Consider the following 24,424-nt stretch of genomic DNA (forward strand, 5'->3'; position numbering starts at 1 on the left):
GCTGCTGCCTCCCCTCACTGACACACACACCACACACACACACACACACACACACCACACACACACCACACACACCACACACACCACACACACACACACACACACACACACACACACACACACACACACACACACACACACACACACCACACACACCCCCTGTCTCTCTCGGAGGCACGTTTGCAGTACGAGCACATAGCACAGTCAGGCACTGCGTCAAAAGCCTGAGTAATCTTTACCCAGTCACCCACAGCACATGCTCTCAATGTCACCCTCTCTCTATTTGGGTTAAGAATCTCCTATTTCATGGAGGGAAAAACACAGGGAATGGAAAGCCTCAGATTCAAGATATAGGATATCAAGCGTATTCCTGTTTGATGGATCATGAAAATGTGAATTTCATGCACATCTCACAATCTTTAAATCCCTGTCTGCTTGAAGTGGGGGGTTGAATTCTTGATGAAAGGAGAAGGGGGAGGCATGTACAGGGGAGAACAAGTATTGATACACTGCCGATTTTGCAGGTTTTCCTACTTACAAAGCATGTAGAGGTCTGTAATTTTTATCATAGGTACACTTCAACTATGAGACGAGGAATCTAAAACAAAAATCCAGAAAATCACATTGTATGATTTTTAAGTAATTAATTGCATTTTATTGCATGACATAAGTATTTGATACATCAGAAAAGCAGAACTTAATATTTGTACAGAAACCTTTGTTTGCAATACAGAGATCATACGTTTCCTGTAGTTCTTGACTAGGTTTGCACACACTGCAGCAGGGATTTTGGCCCACTCCTCCCTACAGATCTTCTCCAGATCCTTCAGGTTTCGGGCTGTCGCTGGCGCAATACGGAGTTTCAGCTCCCTCCAAAGATTTCCTATTGGGTTCAGGTCTGGAGACTGGCTAGGCCACTCCAGACCTGTAATGTCTCGGTCACTCCTATTGCCATCTCTCGCTCTTCACTGAACAGCACAATCTCATTCCTACCACTTTTTTGTGGGTGTTTGGGGTTTATGCTCTTACTCAAGAGCTGATACATGGCCCCATCCATCCTCCCCTCAATACGTGCAGTCGTCCTGTCCCCTTTGCAGAAAAGCATCCCCAAGAATGATGTTTCCACCTCCATGCTTCACGGTTGGGATGGTGTTCTTGGGGTTGTACTCATACTTCTTCTTCCTCCAAACACGGCGAGTGGAGTTAGACCAAAAAGCTCTATTTTTGTCTCATCAGACCACATGACCTTCTCCATTCCTCCTCTGGATCATCCAGATGGTCATTGGCAAACTTCAGACAGGCCTGGACATGACTGGCTTAAGCAGGGGGACCTTGCGTGCGCTGCAGGATTTTAATCCATGACGGCGTAGTGTGTTACAATGGTTTTCTTTGAGACTGTGGTCCCAGCTCTCTTCAGGTCATTGACCAGGTCCTGCCGTGTAGTTCTGGGCTGATCCCTCACCTTCCTCATGATCAATTGATGCCCCACGAGGTGAAATCTTGCATGGAGCCCCAGACCGAGGGTGATTGACCGTCATCTTGAACTTCTTCCATTTCTCAATAATTGCGCCAACAGTTGTTTCCTTCTCACACAGCTGCTTGCCTATTGTCCTGTAGCCCATCCCAGCCTTGTGCAGGTCTACATTTTATCCCTGATGTCCTTACACAGCTCTCTGGTCTTGGCCATTGTGGAGAGGTTGGAATCTGTTTGATTGAGTGTGTGGACAGGTGTCTTTTATACAGGTAACGAGTTCAAACAGGTGCAGTTAATACAGGTAATGAGTGGAGAACAGGAGGGCTTCTTAAAGAAAACTAACAGGTCTGTGAGAGCCGGAATTCTTACTGGTTGGTAGGTGATCAAATACTATGTCATGCCAAAAAATGCAAAATGAATTATTTAAAAATCATACAATGTGATTTTCTGGATTTTGTTTAGATTCCGTCTCTCACAGTTGAAGTGTACCTATGATAAGAATTACCAGACCTCTACATGCTTTGTAAGTAGGGAAAACCTGCAAAATCGGCAGTGTATCAAATACTTGTTCTCCCCACTGTACATATTGGCCAATGATAAACTCCATGATTGTTCATTATGGATGCTTGACTAGGCAAAACAAACAAACAGCCTAGGGCTAACTACTGAATCACAGAGCCTGAATCAATGCTAAACCGCGTTTGCATTTTAAAATAAGTGTTTGTGTGTTAAAATATGGAGGTTGGATTAGCCCATGCTAACAGGAGTTTACAGCCCATCTCTCATGCATAAAACATAAAACAGTCAGGAATGGGAACCACCACTGTGGGTGTTATGTTGATCTGGTATAATGAGAATGGGGGTGGCAGAAATACTGCAGCGCTTTGAAATGGAAAAGCATCCCTATCATCCAGAGTGGCACATTGCCTGGCATATTCATGGTGGAGAAAGAGTCAATCTGTAAAACAGTTCAGCAGATGTGTGTCAGTGGAGAGAGAGAGGTATAAGATTACACTTCCTGTTCACACGGTCTACTCCTGAATTATTGATCAGCTCCGAGTTCATTGGCGCTTCAAAACTGCCGGTCACGGCTTACAATCAGAGCGTCTGTTACTGGAGTTTCAGCTTCTTTAGTTACCCATTGATCTCCTCTCAGCAGCTAGAAAAGGGACAGGTGTTGTGTGTAGTCGAGAAATAAGAGTGTTTGTATTTGTATCTCTGTGGGTTCCTAACTACCCAAGGCCACAGTTGCTGCCTTGGGGTCTGACTCAGCAGTCAGCACCTTAGGCCACATGGGTGTTCTGTGCTTCTCACTTTAAAATGCATTTAGGTGGGATAGCATTTAATGATGAGAAATCACATGCTATTCTACTCAATCTATTCTATTCTGGAAGCATGGACAAATGTGAAGGTACTCCCTTCCTGTGGGGTTAGCCATATAATCCTCCTCCCACCTTTCACCAGCACAGCAGAGCAGCAGCTAGTCCACACTGACGCTCTTATCCTGACTGACACATAAAACCATGGCAACCATGTCAAATTCTCTTTGTGTAACCCCAGGAAACAAATGACCTTGAGAACATTCTGACATCCTGTCCCTGGGCTAGTGTGACAGGCATCATCCGTTTTTTGTCCACGCGTGTCTGTTTTTCCTCCTGTCATGTCATACACGTCATATGAAGGTCTACAACCGTACATCTCTCTGAACAGAGACAAGCTTATTAACCAGTAGACATAATTATTTCCCCTCTGTTGCCTTGACACCAGTGGTAGCAATGTGTTACAAAAACATGGTGTACCTTCTGGCAATAAAAAGCCCAAACTGAAAGGGTTTATTATCCTTCACCATGAGGTAATGACATCAATATGTGGTTTTCCAAAATCTCATGTTAAATAATAATACGCTTCTTTTTCATTGCATCATAGAGAAGAGTGCGTAGGCCCCATGTAACCCTGTTTAAAATGTCTATGTGGAGTTTGCCTCAGTGTACATTAAATATTGAAGATAATAGCCCTCATGTCCTTTATACTTGAAAAACGACTCTTTCAATTTGACCACAGAGATCTCAGRAGAGGACTCAAATTAAGATTCACTAGATGTATGTTTCTAAATGTTATGACAGGTAGTTGGAGAAATATTTCAACATTGAACATATTTCGAGCTTTTTCTCTGATATAGGCCCTAGTCCAGTATCTCGGGGTTAGTTTAATCGTTAGACACAGATGCACCAACCCAAGCTCTCCGGATGTAATGTGAGCTGGACAGATGTCAGGCCACCGCCCCACATATAATTTAATGGTTACTTTGGGTTGGAGTTCTTTGGCCCAAGGCCCAACACGGGCTTAAATTGCTATCCATACACAGTAAGCACGGTCATTATCAAAGGCCTTGGTTCTGTTCCAAACAGCCAGTCAGTCCGGCAGTCTGTTAGAGATTAGAGACAGGCCCTAGAGCAGTGGGTCAAACCAGCACTGCCCACTAGTCTCATACCAGTCCAACAGACTTCTAAATTACTGAATCAATATTTAAAGCTGTTTAATGACAGTTCTCCCTCGTTTAGTGAGTACTTGGCTTTTGACATAATAGATGAAGACCTTGGAGAATCAATCAGTCAGCATGACTGCCTGTCTGTCAGCGTACCAGCAGCAGCATGGTGGTGTACTGAACTAGGAGGAACAGGGGATAAGCAGCTTTACTAGTCAGCTGATGACAAGGTTTCTGCTGATGGTATGGTGGTGTKTGCCTGGTTTCTGTATGTGCCTTCTTGTGTGTGAGCTTTAAAGTGTGCGTTTTGATGGGCATCCTGTTTTTATGATGGACATATGAAAACCTTGTAGTGAAAGGGGGATTTGAGACTTACAACTTACACAAAGACCATGGTCACTGTTGTCACATGACAGCCAAGCGCACATTCATCACACACACACACAGGACGGGTGACATCATCAAACGATGCCACATGAGACCCTTGCTTTGTCTATTGGTTTACAAATTGATACTCTTTATATAACATCCCCACTGGGCATCCCTCTGTCTGTACCGTCGCTTCAGAGTAAACGGCTTCCCTGAAACTCTCTGGCTTAGCTATCGCATTGTGGAAGGAGGGGAAAAGTATTCATGCATGGTTCTGCAGTGATCCTTTTAAAGATGGTGTCTCCGTCTTCTCATGCAATCACTACTCATTCTGATGGTCAGTGAAAACAATATGTATAACATCCTGTCAACATCTGTAGTAATAACTAATACTGTAATAACAAGTCACATTGCAACAACTCATACTGTAACAACTCTTACTGTAACAACTCTTACTGTAACAACTCTTACTGTAACAAATACTGTAAAACTCTACTGTAAAACTCTTACTGTAACAACTCTTACTGTAAACAACTCTTACTGTAACAACTCATACTGTAACAACTCTTACTGTAACAACTCTTACTGTAACAACTCTTACTGTAACAACTCTTACTGTAACAATCTACTGTAACAACTCTTACTGTAACAACTCTTACTGTAACACTCTAACTGTAACACATCTTACTGTAACACTCATACTGTAACAACTCTTACTGTAACAACTCTTACTGTAACAACTCTTACTGTAACAGCTTCATACTGTAACAACTCTTACTGTAAACAATCTTACTGTAACAACTCTTACTGTAACAACTCTTACTGTAAACTCTTACTGTAACAGCTCATACTGTAACAACTCTTACTGTAAAACTCTTACTGTAACAACTCTTCTGTAACAACTCTTACTGTAACATCATACTGTAACAACTCTTACTGTAACAACTCTTACTGTAACAACTCTTACTGTACAACTCTTACTGTAAATCATACTGTAACAACTCTTACTGTAACAACTCTTACTGTAACAGCTCATACTGTAAAACTTACTGTAACAACTCTTACTGTAACAGCTCATACTGTAACAACTCTACTGTACAAACTCTTACTATACTGTAACAACTCTTACTGTAACAATCTTACTGTAACAACTCTTACTGTAACAACTCTTACTGTAACAGCTCAACTGTAACAACTCTTACTGTAAACAACTCTTACTGTAACAGCTCTACTGTAACACTCTTACTGTAACAACTCTTACTGTAAACTTACTGTAACAACTCTTACTGTACACACTCTCTACTGTAACAGCTCATATGTAACAACTCTTACTGTAACAACTCTTACTGTAACAACTCTTACTGTAACAGCTCATACTGTAACAACTTACTGTAACACTCATACTGTAACAACTCTTACTGTAACAATACTGTAACACTCTACTGTAACAGCTTACTGTAAAAACTCTTACTGTAACAACTCTTACTGTAACAGCTCATACTGTAACAATCTACTGTAAACAACTCTTACTGTAAAGTATACTGTAACAGACTCTTACTGTAACAACTCTTACTGTAACAACTCTTACTGTAACAACTCTTACTGTAACAATCTTACTGTAAAACTCTTACTGTAACACTCATACTGTAACAACTCTTAGTAAAACTTTACTGTAAAGCTCTACTGTAAACAACTCTTACTGTAACAACTCTTACTGTAACAGCTCATACTGTAACAATCTTACTGTAACAACTCTTACTGTAACAGCTCATACTGTAACAACTCTTACTGTAACAACTCTACTGTAACACTCTTACTGTAACAGCTCATACTGTAACAACTCTTACTGTAACAGCTATCTGTAACAACAACTCTTACTGTAACAACTCTTACTGTACAGCTCATACTGTAACAGCTCATACTGTAACAACTCTTACTGTAACACTCATACTGTAACAACTCTTACTGTAACAACTCTTACTGTAACAGCTCATACTGTAACAATCTTACTGTAACAACTCTTACTGTAACAACTCTTGTGTAACACTCATACTGTAACAACTCTTACTGTACAACTCATACTGTAAACACTTTACTGTAACACTCATACTGTAACAGCTCATACTGTAACAGCTCATACTGTACAATCTTACTGTAACAGCTCTACTGTAACAACAATCTTACTGTAACAAGCTCTTCTGTAAACTCATACTGTAACAGCTCATACTGTAACAACTCTTACTGTAACAACTCTTACTGTAACAACTCATACTGTACAACTCTTACTGTAACAACTCTTACTGTAATAACTCTCATACTGTAGTAACTAATACTGTAATAACAACTCATACTGTAGTAACTAATACTGTAATAACAACTCATACTGTAGTAACTAATACTGTAATAACGTAAAGGGAAAGGGGGATACCTAGTCAGTTGTACAACTGAATGTATTCAACTGAAATGTGTCTTCCGCATTTAACCCAACTCAAACTGTAATAACAACTCATACTGTAATAATAAGTATTTTTGATGTGTTCCTCCAGGAGACCCTCCAGCAGCTGGTGATGATGCCCCTCCCCAACGTGCTGGTGCTGGGCAGGAGCCCTCTCAGTGGTACGTCTTCATCTGACTGACCTGCCAACAATACACACTGTTACACTGGGAGTTCAGTGGGGAAACCTTCCATCTTCTCACTGAGGATGTTACTGTCCTGTATTAGAATACAGTGTAGACTCCTACAGTGTAGACTCCTACAGTCCAAAATATATGGATGAGCAATGACAGAGTGGCATAGGCAAGATGCAATAGATGGTATAAAATACATTATTTACATATGAGATGAGTAATGCAAGATATGTAAACATTATTAAAGTGGCATTATTTAAAGTGACTAGTGTTCCATTTATTAAAGTGGCCAGTGATTTTGAGTCTGTATGTAAGCAGTAGCCTCTCTGTGTTAGTGACGGCTGTTTAACAGTTCTGATGGCCTTGAAATAGAAGCTGTTTTTCAGTCTCACGTTCCCAGATTTGATGCACCTGTACCGACCTCGCCTTCTGGATGATAGCGGGGTGAACAGGCAGTGGCTCGGGTGGTTGTTGTCCTTGATGATCTTTCTTCCTGTGACATCGGGTGGTGTAGGTGTCCTGCGAGGGCAGGTAGTTTGCCCCCGGTGATGCGTTGTGCGGACCTCTCACTACCCTCTGGAGAGCCTTACTGTTGTGGGCGGTGCAGTTGCGCGTACCAGCGATGATGCAGCCCGACAGGAGTGCTCTCAATCTGCAAGTTTGAAGGTTTTAGGAGACAAGTAGTGGTGCAACGGAGCACACCAACTCTCCTATCGGATCGCGGTTTTGAGTCACGGATCAGATCATTTTTTCAGATCAGCAAAAAAAAGGGGAGACAAATTTAACTTTGCTTTCCATTTATTACTTAAAGAACASTTAAAGCAAGGAACTTTTCAATGTTTAAATAACATCTTAAAATAAAATATTCAATACTCARTTGTTAAATTAAAGTGCAATATGAGGCATGATACCTTCTTCCTTTGAACAATAGTGAATGAAAAAATAGCCCGTGTCCACGTCATCAGAAAGAAAGGAAAAACAGACCTGAGCTTATAACTTCACATTACTTTTCTAAAAGATGAGGATGTCTACATTGTCTGGGGAGAGGGTAGACCTCTTTGCAGTCACTATGTCCCCTGCCGTGGAGAACATCCTCTCGCTTAGAAATGAAGTGCCAGGCACAGCCAGGTAGCATCTTGCCATCGTGGCAATGTGAGGGTATTTACACACATTRTTTTTCCACCAGTGGATCACCGTCCACTGGAATGCCGCTTGCTGCCTTGTAGGATGCCACCTCCTCTTTGATGGTGTTGGCAAACGTCTTGCCTGTGTCATTGCTCGCAAAGGTCTCCCCGAAAAACTTCTTCATGGCCAAATTATTTTGTGGAGGAGATGMCTCTGAGTTTGCTCCTGTCGGCTCTGTGGCTTGACCCTGCAGAAAAAATGACTTGATCTATTTAACAAATTATTTATTTTCATTTTTCATAGAACTATAATTGTGGCAATAACATTTAGTAAAAGCCATTATTCCAAAATAAAAAATGGATGATTCTAATAGCAATAGCATAGACTAAGATTAGACTGCAGTATATTATTATATAAGTAATTCACTCTTATTTATTTTTTTACCTCTTCAGTGGCCACAATCTCAGTGGTGAGATCACTGTATGTCATTCGGTGTATGGCAGGGTCTAGGTGAGACAGGGTATAGGTGAGACAGGGACTTGAACAGACAGGTACTTGAACAAACAGGGACATGAACAGACAGGGATTTGAACAGACAGGGACATGAACAGACAGGGATTTGAACAGACAGGGACATGAACAGACAGGGATTTGAACAGACAGGGACATGAACAGACAGGGATTTGAACCTTGGATCCAGTGCAGTAGATTTATAAAGGTAGTCCTGTACATTAGGGGGGTATCTGGGGTTCAGGTCCTCTCTAATGGCAGCCTTGACATCTCTAGTGATGGTGCTGTCTTCCTCACTTGGGGCCTTTGATTGTAGAATCCTTGTTTTCAGAGGTAGGATTATGGACACAGACGGTRCAGGTTCAGTGCTCAATAGGGTTGTAACTGTTTTGAGRGGTTTGAGCACCTGGAGGACCTCCTSTGCCACTTTCACGTCATCATCAGACAAGGTGACGATGTCTTTATGTTTTTYCAGGGTCTTGTCTGTCAGTGCAGAGTATACAGCTGYCTGCTGCTCAAGATRGCTCTCCAACATGTCATAAGTGGAGTTCCATSTTGTTGTGACATGGTGTATGAGCTTGTGGGTCGGTAGCTGTAACATTTCYTGCTTGGTCTTAAGCAYAYGAGCGGCTGTTGTGCTTCGGTGGAAAAAGGAAACCACCTTCCTGATCCTCCCAAGCCGGCGGTCCATCTGGTTCACTGAGATTCCCCTTTGGGATGCTAAATTGATCACATGTGCAAAGCAAGCTATCTGTGGCCCCAGTCCAGCTTCTATCACTGCATTTACTTGGTTCTTGGCATTATCTGTGGTGGTTGGGATATTGCTATTGGGCCTCTCTAGCTTCCACTCTGCTACTGCTCCTAGCAGTACCTGCACCGGATTTGTGCCTGTGTGACTCTCATAGAGGGGGCGTGTCTGTAGCACCGGACTTCACATCTCGCACTCCTCTGTGGTGTAGTGAGCAGTCAAGTCACGTAGCTTTCTGTTACCCTGGAGGTCCACTCCTCTGTGTGTAGTGAGCAGTCACAGTCACGTAGCTTTCTGTTACCCTGGAGGTCCACTCTCTGTTGTGTAGTGAGCAGTCAGTCACGTAGCTTTCTGTTACCCTGGAGTCCACTCCTCTGTGGTGTAGTGAGCAGTCACAGTCACGTAGCTTTCTGTTACCCTGGAGGTCCACTCCTCTGTGGTGTAGTGAGCAGTCACAGTCACGTAGCTTTCTGTTACCCTGGAGGTCCACTCCTCTGTGGTGTAGTGAGAAGTCAGTCACGTAGCTTTCTGTTACCCTGGAGGTCCCTCCTCGTGGTGTAGTGAGCAGTCAGTCACGTAGCTTTCTGTTACCACGGAGGTCCACTCCTGCTGTGTGTAGTGAGAAGTCAGTCCTCGTAGCTTTCTGTTACCATGGAGGTCCACTCCTCTGTTGTGTAGTGAGCAGTAAGTCATGTAGCTTTCTGTTACCCAGGAGGTCACTCCTCTGTTTGTGTAGTGAGCAGTCAGTCACGTAGCTTCTGTTACCCAGGAGGTCCACTCCTCTGTGTGTAGTGAAAGTCAGTCTCGTAGCTTTCTGTTACCCTGGGGACCACCTGTATGTGGTGAGGGCAACAGAGGGTGACTTGGATAATTGTGACAATTGTGATATTTTACTGTTTATAAAGATCTGGCATGATCTCCATACTGAAGTGGGCGCGAGAGGATTTCGTTGCGTGGCTCAAGCCTTTCACCATATCTTGAACCCTTTGTTTTCCACAACAGAGTACGGCCTCATGTTGCAGTGATAAACATAACCAATAGATTTGGTGATGGCTTCAGCCCGGTCTGATTCTGCAGCAAAGGGCTTAAATGTCCGGTGAGAAGTTGTTGTCTCTTGCTGAGTTGGCTCCCGTACTGACTCACCAGGGTGATGACGCTTTAAATGTGTGGCCACGTTCCATGTATTTCATGATCATACGGCTTTGTTGTGGCACAATGCCTACACACCGTAATGGTGTTGTCCACCACCCTTCTTACATCATCATATTTGACAGGGAAGCCTAAATGCTCCCATACATGAGACTCAAACTTCTTATGGCTGCAATCCGTTAACGGGATGATATGACAACAGCCAGTGAAAGTGCAGGGCACCAAATTCAAACAACAGAAATCTCATAATTAAAATTCCTCAAACATACATGTATCTTATACCATTTTAAAGGTAATCTTGTTGTTAATCCCACCAAAGTGTCCGATTTAAATAGGCTTTACAGCGAAAGCACCACAAACGATTATGTTAGGTCACCGCAAAATCACAGAAAAACACAGCTATTTTTCCAGCCAAAGACAGGAGTCACAAAGAGCAGAAATAGAGATAAAATTAATCACTAACCTTATGATGATCTTCATCAGATGACACTCATAGGACTTCATGTTACACAATACATATATGTTTTGTTCGATTAAGTTCATATTTTATTCCAAAAACCTCAGTTTACATTGGCGCCATGTTCAGAAATGCCTCCAAAATATCTGTAGAAATTGCAGAGAGCATGTCAATAAACATAAATACTCATCGTAAACTTTGATGAAGATACATGTTTACATAGAATTAAAGATACACTTGTTCTTAATGCAACCGCTGTGTCAGATTTCAAAAATCTTTACAGCAAAGTACAATATTCAATAATCTGAGAACAGCGTTCAGCCACAAAAGTAAGCCATACAGTTACCCGCAAATTGTGCAGTCAACAAAACTCATAAAAAGCATTATAAATCTTCACTTACCTTTGCTGATCTTTGTCGGAATGCACTCCAGGACTCCACTTCCACACGAAATGTTTGTTTTGTTCGGTAATGTCCATCATTTATGTCCAAGTACTACTTTTGTTAGCGCGTTAGTACACATATCCAAACGCTCGTGCAGGTCCAGGCGAATTTGGACGAAAACTTCAAAAAGTTATATTACAGGTCGAATAAACTTGTCAAACTAAGTATAGAATCAATCTTTAGGATGTTGTTATCATAAATATTCAATAACGTTCCAACCGGAGAATTCCTTTGTGTCTATAGAAGTAATGGAACGTAAGTGAAATATCATGTGGAATGCGGGTGACCAGGACCTGGCTCTCTGCCAGACCACTGACTCAAACAGCTCCCATCCGGCTCAACATCACAGTAGAAGCTTCATTCAACATTCTACAGACTGTTGACATCTAGTGGAAGCCGTAGGAAGTGCAAACAGATCCATATCCTACAGTGTTTTCAATAGGCGATGAGTTGAAAATCAACCAACCTCAGATTTCTCACTTCCTGGTTGGATTTCTTCTCAGGTTTTTGCCTGCCATATGAGTTCTGTTATACTCACAGACATAATTCAAACAGTTTTAGAAACTTCAGAGTGTTTTCTATCCAATACTAATAATAATATGCATATATTAGCAACTATGACTGAGGAGCAGGCCGTTTACTCTGGGCACCTCTGTGCACCTTTCATCCAAGCTACTCAATACTGCCCCTGCAGCCATAAGAAGTTAAATGAAGCGGGAGGCTTTTCCAGTTCTTCAGCTCCTCTGCCAGCCATGGCTGTCACCTCTCTTTTTTCTTCATTGCTTTTTGCAACACGAGCATCCAGGATTGATTCGTTGGGATTCAACATGCCCCGTTCACGTGAATAGTACACACAACTGCTTTAAAAAAATTAGCAAATCAACCTTCAGAGTAAAACACAGCACGCATCTGTCTTGTCTTTATCTTTTCACTGCAACTCTGCATCGAGATTTAGGGAATTATTACTTTAAAAAGTAACAGCAGTAGTAAAACTGTATTTCACACTATGATGGTTAAACTTTGCAATTGATGCGCGGTCCACGTGCGTGCCGAACCGTGGGGGGGTGATACGTACGGATCAACTATGGTCCATTACACCACTAGTGACAAGCCAAATTTCTTCAGGCTCCTGATGTTGAAGACGCGTTGTTGCGCCTTCTTCRCCACACTGTCTGTGTGGGTGGACCATTTCAGTTTGTCCGTGAGGTGTATGCAAAGGAACTTCAAACTTTCCACCTTCTCCACTGCTGTCCCGTCGATGTGGATAGGGGGGTGCTCCCTCTGCTGTTTCCTGAAGTCCACGATCATCTGCTTTGTTTTGTTGACGTTGAATGAGAGGCAAGTCAGTTAAGAACAAATTCTTATTTACAGTGACTGCCTAYCCCGGCCAAACCCTAACCTGGACGACGCTGGGCTAATTGTGCGCCGCCCTATGGGACTCCCAATCACATTATGCTGGTTTGTTGAATCTTGAATGAGCTACTGTGAAAAATAGCTAGTATCTTTCTCTAGAGTCAAGACCCAGACAACACAGCCATGTCATTTGATACTCCTATGTGCAAAATATTATCAGACCAACTCGGTCCTGAACCACAACATGCAGCATTCCAGTATTTTTCCTGTGACCTTTGACCCTAGCGGTGTGCAGCAGCAATAGTAGCTGGAGCCATCTGAAAGTGATTGCCCATGTGGCTTTTATTATGAAGTCATTAAGGCTCTGTGGGGGATGGGCCCATTATATGGGAATCCAGAATCCACCCTGGACTCTGATTATTAACCCACTCTGTTACTAAACACTACAAAACCCCACTCTCTCATCTGGTTCCCTCTCCCCTTGGGTGCCCCCTACCCCAGACTGTCTGTTGGCCACAGACACAGTCTTCCACACTGAATATCCCTTCAATTCAGTGTGATCCTGCTTCAAAAGAGAAGCACTTAGACCAGCTAGAACACAATGTGCCCCTGTAGGCTAATCTCCTGTTCAATGAAGACTACAGTCAGGCATTGTTTGTCTTTATAGTGAACCTACTTCTCCTTTGGTTTAACAATCAAGCCTTAATTTCAKAGAAAGGGTATGAGTCTCGGTTTCCTGCCTTGTAGAAAGTAGTTTGWACCTACTTTGTATTGCTGACATTGTAACATTCTAGTGTGGTCGTTTAGATGCCAGAGAAGTGTCCCTTTTCAGGAACAACAACTGTAAGGAGACAACTGCTCTCCAATGGCAGGTGGAGGCAGGCCAGACTGAAGGTCACCAACAACACTGTGGGGTTGTGGGAAAGTCAGGAAACCTACAGTCACATTTAGAAGCCTGAAGACGGTTAGAAGACCGAGGGAGTGGTGAGAGTAGGGGAAATAGGTGAATATGAAATCAGTTTCAGTGGTGAAAAGTGAAATTTAGCAAAAGTATTTCTTATCAGAGGAACCATGTATAGATATATATACCCACATAGATATACTGACCCACATTATACTGTAGATATACTGACCCACATTATACTGTAGATATACTGACCCACATTATACTGTAGATATACTGACCCACATTATACTGTAGATATATAACTGACCACATTATACTGTAGATTAATACTGACCCACATTATACTGTAGATATACTCACCCAACTAATACTGTAGATATACTGACCCACATTATACTGTAGATATACTGAACCCACATTATACTGTAGATATACTGACCCACATTACTTGTAGATATACTGAACCCACACTATACTGTAGATATACTGACCCACATTATAGATATAGTGAATAACAGTGATTGGGCCAATTGGCATTGACAAAATAGATATTGTCATTGTGATGAAAATGACTAATATGATGATATGAAATGACAGAGAGGCCAGGGCCGCAGTAGACTTGTACTGTCTTCCACCAGAGGAAACATGTGTGGTCCAGTGTCACTCCGAGGCCTTGGGTCCCTGCTCCCCAGAAGAACCCCCATCACCAGAGTCCTGTGAACAATAGCTGGGCAGGAAGGAATGCAACTSTGAAGGGTTCGTCACTGTCCGTGCGCCCCTGTGAGTTTCCTGCCAGGAACAAGTGAGTGTAGTGATGGAGGGAAGGAGGAGGGAAGGAACCACACTAGGCACATACAGCACTATGATAACAAAGCCTGGGGAGCCAACCCTCTGCTGAGCCAGGGCTGCTCAAGGGAACATCATCTACTTTAAACCTCCTCTTCTCTTCTTGCCCCTTCTCTCATCTTTATTTCTCTCTCATTCTCTCGCCACATCTTTCTCGCTCTCCCCATCGCTCGCTCGCTCGCTCACTCTCACTCTCTCTCGCTATCTCTTCAGACATGCTTGGTTCAGTCAGCCTCTTTAAATTATTCATCCAAAGCCTGCCTGCTCCTTATCTTTAGTGCTCAAGAAGATTTGCCTTTCCAAATCACTATACAGGCTTTCAGTTAGAGGAAACAGCATTTAGAAGGCATTTGTTACTGCTGGCATTCTSTACTCCGAATAGAAATCCAGAACGGCTACTCTCTATTTCCCTTAAAGATATTGATTAGCTTTGATAACGTATTGTGAGCATGGGCCTTAAAACCATCTAATCGTCGTCTGTTCCACCCTTATCCTAGCTATCAGAATATTATTTGAGTTCCTCACTGCGACCTTAACACTTAAAATGGAAGTTCACACATGTTTACATGTCGACTTTTCCCTCTTTCTGTGATTGTAGTTGCACGGCTCTCATAACAGACCTACTTCTCTCAATTGATATTCTGAGGCTGTTCCTGTTCTGGACCGAGGAGGTTGCAAATATAGGCCAGTTACAGTTATTTTTATTACTAATGGTGCTCCAGTCTGGGCCAAAAACATCCTGTTAGTTTAGCTGAGATTTAYGTGTGATCCTCTAGATGTCATGTGTGTACATCTGTAAGAAATCTACATGGAATGAGAGAAATCTTGTCTTCAAAGAGGATGCCATTAGGATTGGTGAAACTGTTGTGTCACGATCAGTTGTTGATTCGTTAAAGATATATAATAATAATATATTTTTTATATAAGATATAGCTCAGCTGAAGTGTTGCTAGTGAGTAATGTTTATCATGGCTTTTATCATTAGTGGACTTGGCACTATAAGCAGTACATTTATCACCGCCTCTTGGAAGCGTATATTCCATTGTATAGGCTACACCCAATAACCTTCTAAACTCACTACCTCTGCTGTCACTAGACACCCAACATCTGCACCCACATGGAGAAGACGGATGCACCATACCATACACTTACAACAAAATCTTGCCATTGATATTATGGCTGTCCATAAAGATGTTTTATCTACTGGTGGAGATTTACAGTAGGTATAATTGCTGTGTGGCCCTTTTTCTGAATAAACATGTCTGGTTGTCTAAGCCTGTTGTTAGTAATCTGTGTTTATGGCCCAGCTCTGCTCTCTACCCCTGGGGCTGATGAGCTGGCTTAACACACACAAACACACAGAGAGAGAAAGAAACCACCTGGCTCATTATTTTACAGTATAATCCTACAGATTATTACCTCAGCCTTGATGAGCTTCCTAACAGCTGTTTTCTCATTTCATCTATGTGTGGCTTGGCCTCATATGATACCTAGCGGATTGGATTGCTGCAAAATACAGTACAGTCTTTTTGGTTKGGGACAGCAAGCATTACCAGTTTTACATGTGTGTAATAGGGTTACCTGAATGGCTCATCTCATAGCTGTAGTACGCATCCTATCTGTGAGATCGGGGGCAGTTATCTTTTTAGCCTTTTGCGAAAGTTCATGGGATTTGATTATGAAATGGATTTGAAACTAGGGGCAAATCACTGGGAAGTTTAACAGCTACAGTTGAATATAAAAAGTGTAATCAAATCAATGCTAATCAATGGTAGTAAAACGCTAATTGACGATCWCTTTGTGTCTGCAGAGCAAGGTCTGGAGGAGATGAGGAAGCTTTTGTTGCTGTTGCTTGGCTGTGCCGTCCAGGTAAGTCTTACACTCACCTTAATCATCTGTCAGTAGTCTACCATTACCATACTCCTGTAGGATGAACCCTCTTTCTACTACTGTTATAAGTAGCTCTTACTCACTAGTTCCTGAACATCTATAGCCCTCGGCACTATTGTTCAGACAAGTGTTAACACAGCTACAGTTTATATGAGTAATGTGAGTAAAATGTGTCATTCTCACTCAGACTAGCTTTAGTTCCCCGTTTCCTCTTCCTCAGCAGTTGGCACTGCGACAGGTGGTCTGTCCTGGCTGTCCTGGTAGCAGGTCAGAGAGGGGTCAGAGGGGCTTCTCCATGGGAGGCCCTGTCTGCCCTGAACCGACCCTTGTCTCTATCTCTGCCCTGAGCCTGGCTGGAGTAACGATGACGATGCATCATACATAACCAGCGCCCTAGCAAGAGAGATGCTAACCTCACACTGTCGTTCTTGTTCACACTTAGCTCACTGTTCAGGGGTTCTGAACAGGCTACTTCTCAAAGACTCCTCAAAGGGAAATATGTATCCGTCTCATCTGTCTGTGTGAAGTCGATGTTTTTTTCCCCATCATGATTTGATTACAGGTTAAAGGCACATAAAAATAATAGTTCTTGCAAAATGTCTGCATTTTTGAAGCGGACAAACTTATCTCCCTTACTCTCACCAACAGGAAAGAACAAAGTAGCTGCTCACAACGCATGGTTACCAAATAATATACTAAGAGAATACCTACACATTCCTTCAGACATCGCTTTCCTTAAAGCCAACCAATCAGAACTCAGGCCATTCTCCTGTGTTTCGGGAGCTGACCTCAGGAAGACCTCAACAATGTTCCACTCATTCTCCAGACTGTCATCCTAACCCCAAACTGCCTCTTTTTGTTTGCAGTGTGAGAAGAAAGAGGAGTACATCGAGAGGATCCAGACCTTAGACTTTGACACAAAAGCTGCCATAGCATCTCACATCCAAGAGGTATGAGAAAAACACATTTTTGTGAGGGCATCTAGTTAAAACATAAACCCTGAGACCTCTTGTGTCTGTTTTGGGCCAGTTTGTTATGTAACAGCTCAGACACACCGGTAGGATTGTCAAACATTTGCCTGCCGAGAGTACTTAGCATCTCTGAACAGAGTATCGGCAGTCAATCGCTTGTGTATTCACACAGCAAAGACCTTGGAAGTCGTCAGACATTCAGCCTTAAAATACTCCTAACCAGAAGGTGGCGCTAGCGTTCTTTGGCAATGCATGTTTGTGTGTGTTGCTTATGGTCTAGATTCCAGGCTAACTGCGCTAATGTTGCAATTTTGTAGAAAGCTCTTGTTGATACTAGCCAGATGGCCACAGCTAGATAACTAACTAGCAAGATGACRAAGAAACATTTTCAAATCACTCTCCATAATCCCACACTGCCAGCGCCAGTGTAGCACAACATAACTAGCTAGCTAAGGACACTGCACTAACTTGGCAGCTAACACAGGCAGCTGTTTCATGGAAGCTAGCTAATCCGTTGTGATTTTAATGATAATGTCAACTCAGTGGTTAGCTAGCTTGGAGGAAGTATTTAGTGTTGTGTGCATTGCATCTGTGCACTTAGCTAACTACCATCCCATAGCCTACATTGCATATGAAGTGTGACTGGCTCATCCGTGGATGTACAGAGAAAATGCCCTCTTTCCTTTTTTTAAATGTATTGGCTACCCCACGTACGGGTTCGTGCTCTCTGATTGGCCCAAAGTCAAGTTGTTGGTCACTGATGAGCGTTTGCGATTCCACAAGTAGAAACGTTAGGGTCGTCGCTACCAGGTCGGCACATAGCAGCTACCGCTTTTGTTCKAGCAAGAGAAGGAACGTCCTCCCACTGTGATAAGTACCTATCAGCATTCTTTCAGCAATGAGATTCTCTGTGTTTCATGCTTAAAGACACTTGAGTTATTGTAGGACAGATCTGTGAGTTTATCAGACAAATTTACATTACTGCCCGTCACAACTGTTTGAGTTAAAGTAGTTGGCTGCCCATTGCTGTCAACACACCTGGGTCTCTGTGTATTGGCTGGCAGAGTGAGATGACTCTATGCTGTTGTTTTGAAGGTGACCCACAACCAGGAGAATGTTGTGGACCTGCAGTGGCTGGATGGGGGCGAGCTGCCCCCAGAGGACCTGGACTCCTTCTCCAGGAACATGGCCTTCCATCTCAAACGCCTAGTGGACGAGAGAGACGACCAGCTGGAGGTACATGTCTGAAACATTGGTGCCTTTTTAACTCACCCCACAAGAGAGTACATAAAAGGTTGTCTTAATGAAGAAGGGTGGAAAATTGTTAACAATCTATATAGAGTCTGGATGGTGTCTGTTTGTGCATTTATATGGCATGTGTGTGAGTTGAACCTAGAGCAATCTGATTAAGCATGGCCCACCCATACAACTGCCATGGCCTGGTAGAGCAGCAGTCCCAGCATTCTATTGGCCAGGGGGGAGGACAGGGGAGGGGGTGGGGTGATAATGATCTCCAGATCTCCTCTGGAAACCAGACGCTCTTCATTAAAAGCCCATTTCCTTGCATGGCCACTGGGTTATAAACGGAGGAGGAGAGAGGAGGGTCGTGGGGTGAACTAAAATGACGATGATGGGAAGATATTGTTTGATTTCCTCTCTCTTTCACAGACCATTTAAACCCAATGTTTTTTCCCACTCTTATCTTCAAACCCAGCCCAATTCACCTTTGAGCCTTAACAGCATTAGGCCAATTAGTACTTGGCTTTTCATTATGTTTGGGGTTTCCATTTAAGTGACTGGTCCCGGTGTCTAGGTGCTGCTGCTTCTTCCCTCAGAGGCCCATCCTAATCGGAGTCATTTCCCTAAGCTCACACCTCCCAGACTGAGCAGACAGAAAAGCAGGGCAGCCTGACGCAACATATGGTAGACTATATAGTCTGCAAACCACACCCTCAGTATACTCAATCTTCAATACCCTGCCTGACAACTGCTTTGACCCTCATTGTGATCAATGATCTAACACGGTTGTAAGCAATTTGTTAGATGACTTGGGCTGATTATTTCAAGTAAGGAAGGCGTGATACATGTCTCAAGTATACACTTGGTATATAAACATGTATATTGAGATGCACCCCTTTTGCCCTCAGAACAGCCTCAATTCGCTGGGGCATGGGCTCTACAAGGTGTCAAAAGCGTTCCACATGTTGACTCCAATGCTTCCCCCAGTTGTGTCAAGTTGGCTTGATGTCCTTTGGGTGGTGGACCATTCTTGATACACACGGGAGCTGTTGAGCGTGAAAAACCCAGCAGTGGTGCAGTTCTTGACACACTGGCTCCTATACCCCGTTCAAAGGCACTTAAATATTTTGTCTTGCCCATTCACCCTCTGAATGGCACAATTTATGTCTCAAGGCTTAAGAATCCTTCTTTAACATGTCTCCTCCCCTTCATCTACACTGATTTGAAGTGGATTTAACAAGTGACATCAAAATAAGGGATCATAGCTTTCACCTGGATTCACCTGGTTAGTCTATGTCATGGAAAGAGCAGGTGTTCCTATTGTGTTGTACACTCGGTGTATATGATGTGTGTGTAGGATACATGATCATAGCCATGGTCTGTGAGTTGTGTTGTGTCCTTCCAGACCATCGTGGAGCTGACCCAGGAGAGGGACTGTGGACAGTACTCTCCCCAGCCGTTCTGTGCCCAGTCGCCMAACGACTCGCCCAGCATGCGCCGCACAGAGAGCCGGCAGCACCTGTCTGTGGAGCTGGCCGACGCCAAGGCCAAGATCAGACGTCTGCGCCAGGAGCTGTAAGTACCCCCGTTGGCCTTTCAACAGCTCTGTACGCACCCCATTGGCCCTTCTGAGTAAGTTTGTAGTGGTAGACTGCAAAATGTCTGTGGGATCTCTAAACACAACATTGGTTCTCACAGGTTGTGTAAGCTTCCTACAGGTATCCTATAAGTACTGTGGTTGTCCCATGTACTGTCTAGCAGAGTGTCTAAATTTGACACTGCATTCATCTGCTGCTTTTCCAGAACTGTGTGCCATTGGAGCTGGGAGTCGTGACTCAGCTCTCTCTCTGTCTTTTGAGGAGTATCTCGTTCTCTGTTTTCCAGTTCATATAGCACTCTAACGCTGACCGGAGAGAACAGCAAAAGCAGGACACTAATTGCGGAGCTAAAAATCATTACATGTCAGGGGTATTGTTAGAGGAGAAAACATTTCCTGTAGCCTCTCAATAAGACGCAAGTGGTTCTATGCTACTGTTTTGGTGTGATAGTGCTAGACCTTTTTGCAGTGTCATAATTAACTTCCTCTTCAGAGTCCATTAGCCTTGGCAGAGACAAAGGCCAGTGGTCAGTTTATGAAAGGGAGGGGTTGTTACGATACGCTTTCTTTGTTTCAGGGGGAAGTGTTTAAGAATGCACAAACTAAGCTGCTGACTCTGTGGAGTCTCTTCATCAAGTCCATCAAAAGATTGAAATGGTTTGCCCAGTAATGTTGTTGGCATTCGAACCGGTTCTGAGGTATCGGGCATTTTACGATGATCATAACTCGAGAAGATATCAGTGAAGCTGCTAGTGCTGTACCCGACTAAAAAATGCACTGAGCTTGTCTGATGCTTTAAGCACACTATTTGATGAAATAATTAGGACAAATGACTCAAGAGGGAGCCAGACCTCAAGATAACCAGAAGAAGAAAACTGTTAGCTCCTCCTGGTGCTGCTGACCTTTGCAGATTCTGAAGTTGCTGGTAATAGGCTACACCAGGGGTCGGAAACCTTTTTCATGTAGAAAATGTACAATTTGTCTTACAATTTCTTTCGATCTGCGTGGCAGTTATGATTTTCATATGCACAATTTCGTGCATAACGTCTTCTTATCTCCAAATCAATGTTGTGTGGTTAATCTAAATTCTATCTAAATTATTCAAATCTAAAAGTTACTTCTATTGGTATATAGGTTAAAAAAAGCCCTACAAAAGCCAACAAATCAAAACATTGCAGGTATAAAATATCCTGATAAAATAAATATCATATGAATCACATTTGCGACGCATGACCTGTCTGCAACGAACTTGAAACATTGTATCAACTATCACCTGGGTCCGGCCTGAAGCCCGCACTAGCAAACTTGCAACATTGTATAAACTATTTTGGGTCCTCAGAGTTYCCCGTGCAGTGACACAGATGTTTCCACCAAATCAGAGCATGACATTTCGGTGGTTATTGAAAGGGAGGAACTATTGTCATTCTCATAACAGACTTTTGAGGTGAAGAAAGAAAATACTTTCAGAAGCTCCACAGCTCATTAGCCTAGTGGTGGTGAGTTAAGACAATCAAAAATACTATCAGACATCCCCACATTGGCACAGTTATACATTTGGCCTACTTCTATGCGTAATTAGGTCCGCGTCCTTACTCAACATAGACAGGAGAGCTCCAAACAAAAGACAATGAATAAATTGACAAAACTCGTAAATGGAAGGAAATAAACCAAAACTTGTTTCTCACAAGTGTAGCATAGGTTGTAAGCCTTGCAAACAACGTGTCTACTCCGACAATGAAAACAGTAAACGACTGTAATAATAATATATTGAATGCATTAACAGAAATTACTGTAACCAAACAAACATTGTAGATTATAAATGATGGGGATTAACAGTAAATGTAATACTGATGTATGTAATGGGGACTTGATAGGCACTAACAAAGGACAAACAATTCACACAATGAATGTGCACAAATTGGCAGAGAGAGCACATTCTGGAGAGCGAAGCACCTTGTGCATCTTAGCCACACTCCCCTTCTTCTTGGAYTGTGCCATCCCTGCAGCCTCCGTAATGGATTAGTCCACTGAGACAGGGGCCAAACAGACATAAAACATTTTTTATATTTGCGACCGCTCCACTAAATCTCGGTCGACCAACAGCCTATCGACCGAACAATGGAACAGTTGACTAAATGGTGTCAGCCATGGAAGCTACAGACTGCTTCTCTGCAGGAGTGCATATACTGTAGTCTCCTGTGGAGATGATATGGCCATAAATAATCACATACTGCTCCTGTCACCCAGGCCAGTCCTGATGCTGTCTCCGACTGATACCGACTCAGATGTCTGGGGATTTGGCCCAGATCAGATGATTCCATGACAGGGCATTATAGTTCTTCTTTATGTGTCTTTGACCTACAGAGCACAAAATCTATTGAATTCCACKTATTTTTCTCCGATTTCTGGTCATTGTTCACTGTGAAGCATCAACACTTGAGGGAAAGGGATCATTCTCTGTTAAACCCAATACATAGAGATCCACTCTGTTCTACTGTCTTTACTGATTGCCAGGGAAGGTCCTCCTGAGGGCACAGTAAAGTGACCATGTGACCATAGCTCCGGCAGAATATCTTTAGAAAATATGCTTAATTTTCATATTTTTTAACTTAAGTACGAAACCTGGTGTTAMGAGGAATGCAGGAATAGATTGTGTAGAAATGGATGACGATATGACCCAGTCGCCATCTCAATCCTGTCAGGTTCTGTAGAACGACAGTATGGCGCATTGTCTAATGTGAATGGTAGACTGTAAAATGTGGGTAGACCATGGTACCACGGTTGTTAGTGACTCAGAGCTGCTGCAGGCTCAGTGCTGTCACCCACACAGGTTCACAGTGGATGAGCAGCTTTGTGTTGAGCCTAGTCTGTCATCTACTCTCTTTATTAGGGCCTAAATGAAACTGGGGGAAACACTGAAAGGTGTTGAAAAGTTGTTTTACTGCTGTGGCGAGACTGAATGTCTGATGACATGATCTATTGTGGGATGAGATTAAAGGGCTCCAGACACACATGGTACACACTGGAAATGTGTGTGTGCGCCCGCGTGCGTGTACCCTGTGCTCACCAAAAGCAGCTGTAGCAACAGCAGCAGAACGTGAGTTTTATTCCACGCTCGAAGCTAGCTGCTCCAGCCTCTGATTTTAACATGCACGTCACAGGAAGTGTGGAACAGAACAGTGATAATAATTCCTCCAGCCAATAGCAGACCCAGTAGAGATCACTAATCTGGACCAGGGAGACTGGAAAGCATCTCAGCTCATTTGAGGAATGCACAGTCCTCTTCAAGGCTCTGTGTGGCGCATTCTTCATTCCTCACCGACCGGCAGCCTGCAGGACTGGCCTCCCTCAGCCTCAGCAAGCCCCAACCTGCTCCCAAGCCGAGTCGCTGTCGCATCTAAACAAACAGCAGGAGGCCATACAAATTGCATTTAGGTTGCATTGCCTGTCTATTGCGGCGTCACAATAGAGCAAATCCATTAACAGAAGAACCTGATGTTGGTAGTTGGGCTCTATTTGCTGCTCATGCTGGGTTGAGGGGGTCTGAAGTCAGTCTAGTCAGAGACATGGGGAAGAAAGGAATCTATTGGCATGTTACACAGTTAACCAGATGTTATCTGGATTTGCTGGATTATAAAGAGCCGGTGGAACCAAAGCAAGGCAGCTCTACAGTTAGAGATTTGCATGTCACGGGGAGTTGGTTGTGAGGTCATTTGTAGGTTGTTTTTGTGGTCCTACTTTGTATATTTTCAGTTGAAATATGTTTGTATATCATTTGGTAATTAACCCCATCCCCAGCCCCCAACCCACACACACCCACAAGCAAACCAGCTGACCTGGCCCAGTAAGGAAAGAGGTCCATGGATTCCTTTCTGCTGGGTAAACATCTAAGTAAAAATTCCAGTGTCTCAAGACAACTTTAAAGAAAACAGAAATACATATTTGTGTGGGACAGTTATGGGTTTGTTTGTGAGGAATGGTGTTTTTCAAATGCGTACATATGTGAATGTGTTTTACAATGTCTCTTTTTTTTCTCTTGCACCCCCCTTCTCTTATTCTTTATTATGTGTTGTGTGTGTGTGTGTGTGTGTGTGTGTGTGTGTGTGTGTGTGTGTGGTGTGGTGTGTGTGGTGTGTGTGTGTGTGTGTGTGTGTGTGTGTGTGTGTGTGTGTGTGGTGTGTGTGTGTGTGTGTTGTGTGTGTGGTGTGTGTGTGGTGGTGTGTGTGTGTGGTG

The 24,424-nt window shown here is 43.1% G+C and overlaps 1 protein-coding gene across 1 annotated transcript in view; it reads left to right on the forward strand.

Annotated features, from left to right (window-relative positions):
- LOC111951733 (girdin-like) overlaps positions 1-24,424 on the forward strand; it is a 91,333-nt gene that overhangs the window by 37,428 nt on the left and 29,481 nt on the right. The window contains 6 exon segments of the mRNA XM_070434837.1: positions 6,875-6,944; positions 16,305-16,363; positions 17,251-17,334; positions 18,451-18,591; positions 20,000-20,169; positions 20,398-20,401. Coding sequence (XP_070290938.1) covers positions 6,875-6,944; positions 16,305-16,363; positions 17,251-17,334; positions 18,451-18,591; positions 20,000-20,169; positions 20,398-20,401 — 528 coding nt within the window.

The sequence above is a fragment of the Salvelinus sp. IW2-2015 genome, linkage group LG25, assembly GCF_002910315.2.
Source record: "Salvelinus sp. IW2-2015 linkage group LG25, ASM291031v2, whole genome shotgun sequence".
NCBI classification, from domain to species: Eukaryota; Metazoa; Chordata; class Actinopteri; order Salmoniformes; family Salmonidae; genus Salvelinus; species Salvelinus sp. IW2-2015.